Genomic DNA, 10,053 nt, shown 5'->3' with positions numbered 1-10,053 from the left:
AATCCGATTCATCGGAAAATTGGTAATCCTCCCAATATTTTGCTTCCTTGGCGGAAACACCATTGACCATAATTAACCTTGGTCGGTTGGTTGAGGATTTTCTTTTACTTAACCGTTTTATTATTTCCCCCACCGGTTCTATTTCTTCATCCGGTTCCGATTCTTCTTCCGGTTTCGATTCTTCTTCCGGTTCCGACTCTTCTTCCGGTTCCTCTTCGGGAACTTGTGAATCAGTCCACGAATCATTCCAATTTACATTTGACTCTTCATTATTATTAGGTGAGTCAATGGGACTTGTTCTAGAGGTAGACATCTATCACATAATATCAAACGCGTTAAGAGATTAATATATCACATAATATTCACATGTTAAAAATATATAGTTTCCAACAAAATTTGTTAAGCAATCATTTTTCAAGTAAACACGGTCGAAGTCCAGACTCACTAATGCATCCTAACAAACTCGATAAGACACACTAATGCAAAATTCTGGTTCTCTAAGACCAACGCTCGGATACCAACTGAAATGTCCCGTTCTTATTGATTAAAAACGTTCCATATTAATTGATTTCGTTGCGAGGTTTTGACCTCTATATGAGACGTTTTTCAAAGACTGCATTCATTTTTAAAACAAACCATAACCTTTATTTCATAGATAAAGGTTTTAAAAAGCTTTACGTAGATTATCAAATAATGATAATCTAAAATATCCTGTTTACACACGACCATTACATAATGGTTTACAATACAAATATGTTACAACAAAATAAGTTTCTTGAATGCAGTTTTTACACAATATCATACAAGCATGGACTCCAAATCTCGTCCTTATTTAAGTATGTGATAGCGGAAGCTCTTAATAATCACCTGAGAATAAACATGCTTAAAACGTCAACAAAAATGTTGGTAAGTTATAGGTTTAACCTATATATATCAAATCATAATAATAGACCACAAGATTTCATATTTCAATACACATCCCATACATAGAGATAAAAATCATTCATATGGTGAACACCTGGTAACCGACATTAACAAGATGCATATATAAGAATATCCCCATCATTCCGGGACACCCTTCGGATATGATATAAATTTCGAAGTACTAAAGCATTCGGTACTTTGGATGGGGCTTGTTGGGCCCGATAGATCTATCTTTAGGATTCGCGTCAATTACGGTGTCTGTTCCCTAATTCTTAGATTACCAGACTTAATAAAAAGGGGCATATTCGATTTCGATAATTCAACCATAGAATGTAGTTTCACGTACTTGTGTCTATTTTGTAAATCATTTATAAAACCTGCATGTATTCTCATCCCAAAAATATTAGATTTTAAAAGTGGGACTATAACTCACTTTCACAGATTTTTACTTCGTCGGGAAGTAAGACTTGGCCACTGGTTGATTCACGAACCTATAACAATATATACATATATATCAAAGTATGTTCAAAATATATTTACAACACTTTTAATATATTTTGATGTTCTAAGTTTATTAAGTCAGCTGTCCTCGTTAGTAACCTACAACTAGTTGTCCACAGTTAGATGTACAGAAATAAATCGATAAATATTATCTTGAATCAATCCACGACCCAGTGTATACGTATCTCAGTATTGATCACCACTCAAACTATATATATTTTGGAATCAACCTCAACCCTGTATAGCTAACTCCAACATTCACATATAGAGTGTCTATGGTTGTTTCGAAATATATATAGATGTGTCGACATGATAGGTCGAAACATTGTATACGTGTCTATGGTATCTCAAGATTACATAATATACAATACAAGTTGATTAAGTTATGGTTGGAATAGATTTGTTACCAATTTTCACGTAGCTAAAATGAGAAAAATTATCCAATCTTGTTTTACCCATAACTTCTTCACTTTAAATCCGTTTTGAGTGAATCAAATTGCTATGGTTTCATATTGAACTCTATTTTATGAATGTAAATAGAAAAAGTATAGGTTTATAGTCGGAAAAATAAGTTACAAGTCGTTTTTGTAAAGGTAGTCATTTCAGTCGAAAGAACGACGTCTAGATGACCATTTTAGAAAACATACTTCCACTTTGAGTTTAACCATAATTTTTGGATATAGTTTCATGTCCATAATAAAAATCATTTTCTCAGAATAACAACTTTTAAATCAAAGTTTATCATAGTTTTTAATTAACTAACCCAAAACAGCCCGCGGTGTTACTACGACGGCGTAAATCCGGTTTTACGGTGTTTTTCGTGTTTCCAGGTTTTAAATCATTAAGTTAGCATATCATATAGATATAGAACATGTGTTTAGTTGATTTTAAAAGTCAAGTTAGAAGGATTAACTTTTGTTTGCGAACAAGTTTAGAATTAACTAAACTATGTTCTAGTGATTACAAGTTTAAACCTTCGAATAAGATAGCTTTATATGTATGAATCGAATGATGTTATGAACATCATTACTACCTTAAGTTCCTTGGATAAACCTACTGGAAAAGAGAAAAATGGATCTAGTTTCAATGGATCCTTGGATGGCTCGAAGTTCTTGAAGCAGAATCATGACACGAAAACAAGTTCAAGTAAGATCATCACTTGAAATAAGATTGTTATAGTTATAGAAATTGAACCAAAGTTTGAATATGATTATTACCTTGTATTAGAATGATAACCTACTGTAAGAAACAAAGATTTCTTGAGGTTGGATGATCACCTTACAAGATTGGAAGTGAGCTAGCAAACTTGAAAGTATTCTTGATTTTATGTAACTAGAACTTGTAGAATATATGAAGAACACTTAGAACTTGAAGATAGAACTTGAGAGAGATCAATTAGATGAAGAAAATTGAAGAATGAAAGTGTTTGTAGGTGTTTTTGGTCGTTGGTGTATGAATTAGATATAAAGGATATGTAATTTTGTTTTCATGTAAATAAGTCATGAATGATTACTCATATTTTTGTAATTTTATGAGATATTTCATGCTAGTTGCCAAATGATGGTTCCCACATGTGTTAGGTGACTCACATGGGCTGCTAAGAGCTGATCATTGGAGTGTATATACCAATAGTACATACATCTAAAAGCTGTGTATTGTACGAGTACGAATACGGGTGCATACGAGTAGAATTGTTGATGAAACTGAACGAGGATGTAATTGTAAGCATTTTTGTTAAGTAGAAGTATTTTGATAAGTGTATTGAAGTCTTTCAAAAGTGTATAAATACATATTAAAACACTACATGTATATACATTTTAACTGAGTCGTTAAGTCATCGTTAGTCGTTACATGTAAGTGTTGTTTTGAAACCTTTAGGTTAACGATCTTGTTAAATGTTGTTAACCCAATGTTTATAATATCAAATGAGATTTTAAATTATTATATTATCATGATATTATCATGTATGAATATCTCTTAATATGATATATATACATTAAATGTCTTTACAACGATAATCGTTACATATATGTCTCGTTTAAAAATCATTAAGTTAGTAGTCTTGTTTTTACATATGTAGTTCATTGTTAATATACTTAATGATATGTTTACTTATCATAGTATCATGTTAACTATATATATATATCCATATATATGTCATCATATAGTTTTTACAAGTTTTAACGTTCGTGAATCACCGGTCAACTTGGGTGGTCAATTGTCTATATGAAACATATTTCAATTAATCAAGTCTTAACAAGTTTGATTGCTTAACATGTTGGAAACATTTAATCATGTAAATATCAATCTCAATTAATATATATAAACATGGAAAAGTTCGGGTCACTACACCGTCGACCTTCACCGTCGGCCAACACCTTACTATTGTAAAAAAACATCAAAAATAATATTTTTTTTCTTACCTGCATTCTTGAGTACAACTAGCTATTCACATATATATTACAACTAAATATGCATACGGTACAACTAACCATACAAATAATACAACTCTATTGAGAGTGAGGTGTTAGAAAAACCCAAAAACTAAATCGAGTTCAGGTGGTCGGAACTACTGAAAACCACCGAGTCAACCGCAACCATCGATATAATTTTTCTTAAATTTTTTTTTATGATTTTAGTGTAAGATATTATAATGGTAGTGAAAATGAGAATGGAAAATTGGGGAAGATCGGTGAAGAGGATAATAAGCTGTTAAAGGAGATAATACGGAGTACTAAAGATAGGGTAGGATGGATATGTGGATGAAATCAACCCATTTTACTTTATTTTTTTTATTTACACCCCCATTTACGATGAAAATGACAAACTGAACCTCTAAGTTATAAACATTACCACTTTAAATTCTTTTTTTTAGCTTCAATATGTGTTACACAAAACATTGAACCTACATAAAATTGTAAAAATTTATATTTCGAACATCAATTAAATTAAATTCTTATAGTATACTCTATATAAACTTTAGAGTATGTTAATATTACCGGTAACCGTTTTCCTTTTACGTATAATTAACTTATCGTTAACCGATCAAAATCATCCCGCAGCGAAATATGATATCGGGTTGGAAAACTAATTTTTTATCTCATGACCGAAACCACCTATTCGATTAATCGAGAGTAAAGGGGTAAGACAAATTAGTAAAGTAATTGTTGACCAAATCATGTGGCTACCAAATACGAAGTCCAGTTGGCCGTTGCATCTTCCAACTTTTTTTAATCAAAAAAATACTGCAATATTACGGAGTATAAATCCTTTCATTTTTCATATATTTTGCTCTCAAAAACATAATAAAAATAAATGTCTATAAATTTATAGTGGGGATAAATGAGTAAATAATCAACGCAAAATACGTACAACAAATGTTTTGTCAAAACACGTTATTGCAAAAACGTTATGACAAAAACATTGAGAACCGCAGCAACGCGCGGGCTTCCGAATCTAGTTATTTAATAAATATTGATATCATTTATATGTATAATAAATGGTCATATATTGAAAACCATTAACAATGTTTTTTATTGTAATAAAAATTATAAAATAGATAATTCTTTATTAATATTATAATATTATTTTAGAATGATATTTTATATAATATAAAATTAATTTACAATTTGCGCATAAAAATTACGTTAATATAATATTTGTAGAATATTGTATAAACACACGTGCTCATGTTTGTCAATTAAAGTTACTATGGTTATTTTATGATCCTTATAGATATTTAGATGTATGTCTGATCTGGTTCGTTTGATATTTTGACATAATATAATTATTGTATTAAAACATATACAATTAGAGATATACATAAAATATTATCTTTAACAATCGAGTTCAAATACAACTTTTTAGGAGCTCATGTTTTGTGTTTTATCGATTAGTTTTTAACTGAAATTAAAATGATTCTTACAGACGGGCTCATAATCTATTCTTTAGTATTCAATATTAATGTTTACGGTACAAATGTTTACATTTGATAAACATCAATAATAACGTTATTGACTACTAATTTATACAAATGTCGTGCAACGCACGAGCTTATAAAACTAGTTTTATATATATATATATATATATATATATATATATATATATATATATATATATATATATATATATATATATATATATATATATATATATATATATATATATATATATATATTGGTACGTTGCCATCTACAAAATCTTTTGCATTACCTGAGGACATACTTATGAGCTCAGCCACGTTTCGATCTTCGATCTAAATCTTTTGATCTTGGTCAAACTCTGGACTATGACAATATACATCAACCACTAACCACTACCATCTGACACGTTGCTTATCTATCTCCTCACGCCGTACCTCATCACTACCACCTCCAGTCCTCCATTCAACCTGGTTTCCTTGAGCCCCACTGGGACTTGTGAAAAAAAATTGATTCGAACAATCGCACGAATTATTTTAAATCTCACTACCGTCATATCTTGTGATGACCATAGAGATAGAAACAATCATGAAAAATCTATATCTACTAGACATACATTACACATATAATCGATATGTTTGTGTATCTCATCATGAGTTGTACAATCTTATTAGACCGCGTACATTTGAGTATAAAACCCAATTTGACCCAATTTGACCCAACACGAATATGTTTGTGTAATATATGTCTAATAATAACCCAATTAGACCACGTACATTTGAGTATAAAAACTCGTCCTCCCGATATGTTGAACATAAAAACCTTATTCGTTGATGTGTATGTTTACGTTTACACACGAACATGGATATATAGAGAATAGTTGACTCATTTGATTTATGCGCATATTGTTTTTGTGCTCTAATCATGTCAATGTATTGCTTGATTCTTGTTACTGGTGCATGAATGGGAGTTCATCATCAAAAGGTCAATTACAAGCGAGAGATCGAATAAGTATTAAGCAAGTATATAAATTTGTATTTATTTGATGTTCGTGTACTTTAATATGTATAATATGTATATGTATATAAATATGAACTTTTGACTATATAAAGTGAGGGGATTCGAGGTTGTCATATACCCAATTTTTTTTATAGAACCAATACATAAATCAACAATGATTAAAAAACAAGTCACATCTCACTTCCAATATAATCTTTAGTTCCAAAACTTTTATATGGAATGATTTTAATATTAGTTCAGTACCCAATTAGCTAAGAACAACCTCAAATATATATATATATATATATATATATATATATATATATATATAGATGTACCGAAATAAGCAATGTACCGAATTTTTATATGGCAGATGTAGTTTGGTCAAGTGGTTGCACCGGACACCACTGAAATAAGCAATGCACCGATTTTTTTTTTTTTATTTTTTTTTTTTTTTTTGGTTTTTAACTAGTAACACCAGTAGATAGTGTAAATTATTTTGAGTAACACCATTGAAATAAGACATTTAGTAAAAATTTGGGGTTTTAACCAGTGACTACCAATCCTAGAACCGTCGCCACTGAGTGTGATCTACATTTATTGTACATATAGCTATATAACAACTTTGTATTCAAATGAAATTACTTGTATAAATCCGAGTCTCTAGACCTTGTGATCGATCTTCCGGTGTAATACTTCGTTTTGAATTCTTCTTATTCGGTATAAATATTTTATTGTTTTTTTTGAAAAAAAAAAAAAAGAATATATATTAGAATGACGGGAGCTTGATTCCCACCTGAATAGTAATAGATACAAACCATACATTTCTTATCGTCTTACTTTCCTTTATGAAGGGCTACGTACACTTGTTCATGCCGACACGTGTCATAATCACACAAGACCCTCATGGCTCTTGACCTTGGGCATGATCGATCAGTCATTCGACAGTCGACACACTCATAAACGGATCTTTTAAATCATGCATGATTATCACCGTTAAAATGACTTGTCAATGGAATCGTAAGTCTACAAATTGATCGTGCATATGAGAATCCAAGATCATCGACAATTATACACGCGGATACATATACTTGAGACATTGGCGGAACATGATGTTTTTGATTAGGGAGGTCCAGTTACGTAAAAAAAAATTAGGGAGGCCCAATTAAGTAAAAAAAGTTCTCCATGAAAATTATAAAAATTACACTAGGAGTTCAACAAGTTGGGGAGGCCAAGACCCTTTTGGACCTCCACTACTTTCCACCTCTCACTTAGAATCTATACATTATTATAAAGCATGTGCTATTATACTTACGTGTCATCTTCTTAATTAATCAAATTTAAATTATCCAATGTGTCATTCTATTAATTAATATATGAATTACATAATAATCCTACGTGTCATTCTATTATTAAACCAAATTAAAATCAAAAATTAATTAATAAAATATGGCCGGCACATATTTTATTTATAGTCAATATATCCGTAAATTTATTTAAATATTTTTAAATCTATCCAATTATAGTCATTATGCTTTCCTTATTTAATATAGTAGTAATAGTAATAGATTAAGTCAAATTTTTCAATACTATACTATATACTATTATACACCTAAAGCCTTATATCTATCCAAATCTACATACGTACATCCATTTGAATTTAATCAAAATCAAGTCAAATCAATTACGGATTTATTTTAGTATTTTAATAAGAAACCAATTTGTTTAGTTACAAACGATCTTGAACAGAAACCCAGAGGGTTTAACGGACAGGCTCACTAAATTATTTGCATTGATTTTTATAACATCTTTATTTTACTAATGAACAACCCTCTTTTATTTTTAAAATTTCATGTATTGTTATTCTTATAATTGATTATTTATTACGATTGTAACGGCGGGCTTATAACCTGATTTTTTCTTATAATTAATTGTTTGTTTAGTTTTTACATTTCCGTGCAACGCACGGGCTCATCAAACTAGTTTTAGATATAACAATACTTGCATAGTTTACAAAAATTGTTTTTGCCTCTTTAGTTACCGAGAGTGGTAATTTTTACCAGATGTACACGACCTAACTGAGTTATCCTCGTGACCTTTTCCGACCATTTCCTTATTCATGTCAAGAAGTAGTGCCAATGAAATTTGAATCTAAAACTTCTTATATCATCAGAACGTCAACTTATTTAGGATTCCATTATCATGGGTGAGGTCGAATGTGAAGATTTTACAATGAGCTTATAAAAGAATCCATAGTTACAATAGTACAATAGGTACTACAACACCGGTCACAGCTTTAACAAACAGCTTCAACTAATATGTAGTCAAGCACACGTTGATTTTTAAATGGTAAATGTAATAACAAAAAATGTTGTTATTTGTGTATTGAAATTGAAATGGAATCAAGATGAAACTATAATTATGTGGTGAACTATGACATTCAATTGTGTCTCGGCGCATAAAGAAAGCATATGAACTTTGTTCGATTTAATGAAGTGTACAATTTCTACTGCACGCAGTACAACTTATTGCTGCATGAATTTGAAAGGATTTACCATACAATGGAAGTACATTAGTGGTCCTCGCACATCCCTCTATTACTTTTTCTTGTCAAAAGGTAAAATTCTCATTCACCCCACTACTTTATTATTCATATAAATTCTCCATCACTTCACATGTTACATAATTCTATAATCTATTAAAAAATAAATAGAGATCAAAGGTAACAAACCTTTTATCAAAGAAAAGTTGATCGAGCATGTCAAAGAAAGCGTTACCAAATGATCGCTATCTTAATGAGTTAACGGGCGGTAGTAGTGGACTTGGTTATGAAGAAGGTGGCGGTGGTTCGTCTGTTGTGGATATCAAGAAGAAGAAAGGGGGTCAAAATGGTATCGGATCAACTAGTGTCACAAGATGTTGTCAAGCCGAGAAATGTACAAGTGATTTAGGCGAAGCAAAGCAATATCATCGAAGGCATAGAGTTTGCGAGTTTCATGCAAGGGCTCAAGCAGTTGTTGTTGCCGGTGTTCACCAAAGATTTTGTCAACAGTGTAGCCGGTTAGTTGATTATTAGTTTCCTCTTTCATGTTCTTACTTTCATAAAAACAAAATAGCATGCATCATCATACACAAACATAATGTACGTTGGAAAAAGCAAAATTTACCTTTTGACATCCATATAGGCTTAATATTCCTGTTTTTTTTTTTTTTTTTAAATTAACCTTTTATAAAAAGGCAAGTCTTGTTTGACAAACATAAATAAGCCGGTTAATTGGAGAAAAAGCCTGTTAAAACTCTTAAAATAAAGGCTTCTTCAAGTAAGAGGGTAAATTTGGTCAGGTGAACATAAATTTAAGGATAAATAATTAAATATGATCAGGTTTCACGAGCTATCAGAATTCGACGAATCCAAAAGAAGTTGTAGGAGGCGTTTAGCTGGACACAATGAAAGACGAAGGAAGAACACGATGGAGTATAAAGGCACCGGGAAAGAACTTGTTTGTGTTCAAAACGACGACAGGGGAAGGTTTCAAATGGCAATCCAAGACAATGCAAATTATAAGCATTTGCAAACAAGGTGAATTATCGAAATAAATTAAGGCATGAAGTATGCTCTCTCTCTTCTGTCACTTAAATTCAAGTACTTAAAACCTCTTGTAATGCTATTACGTTCGTATGTTTGTATCTAAAGATGTTGTGATGTTAT

The 10,053-nt window shown here is 30.9% G+C and overlaps 1 protein-coding gene across 1 annotated transcript; it reads left to right on the top strand.

Annotated features, from left to right (window-relative positions):
• Positions 1–9,058: 9,058 nt before the first annotated feature.
• Positions 9,059–9,942, top strand: LOC139845016 (squamosa promoter-binding-like protein 3). The gene is made up of 2 exons (XM_071835233.1): positions 9,059–9,404; positions 9,727–9,942. Exons 1-2 carry the CDS (start codon positions 9,103–9,105, stop codon positions 9,926–9,928), a joined length of 504 nt encoding a protein of 167 aa, XP_071691334.1. The 5' UTR covers positions 9,059–9,102; the 3' UTR covers positions 9,929–9,942.
• Positions 9,943–10,053: the final 111 nt, after the last annotated feature.

The sequence above is a fragment of the Rutidosis leptorrhynchoides genome, chromosome 4 (assembly GCF_046630445.1).
Source record: "Rutidosis leptorrhynchoides isolate AG116_Rl617_1_P2 chromosome 4, CSIRO_AGI_Rlap_v1, whole genome shotgun sequence".
NCBI classification, from domain to species: domain Eukaryota; kingdom Viridiplantae; phylum Streptophyta; class Magnoliopsida; order Asterales; family Asteraceae; genus Rutidosis; species Rutidosis leptorrhynchoides.
This window is presented reverse-complemented; position numbering and strand designations above follow the sequence as displayed.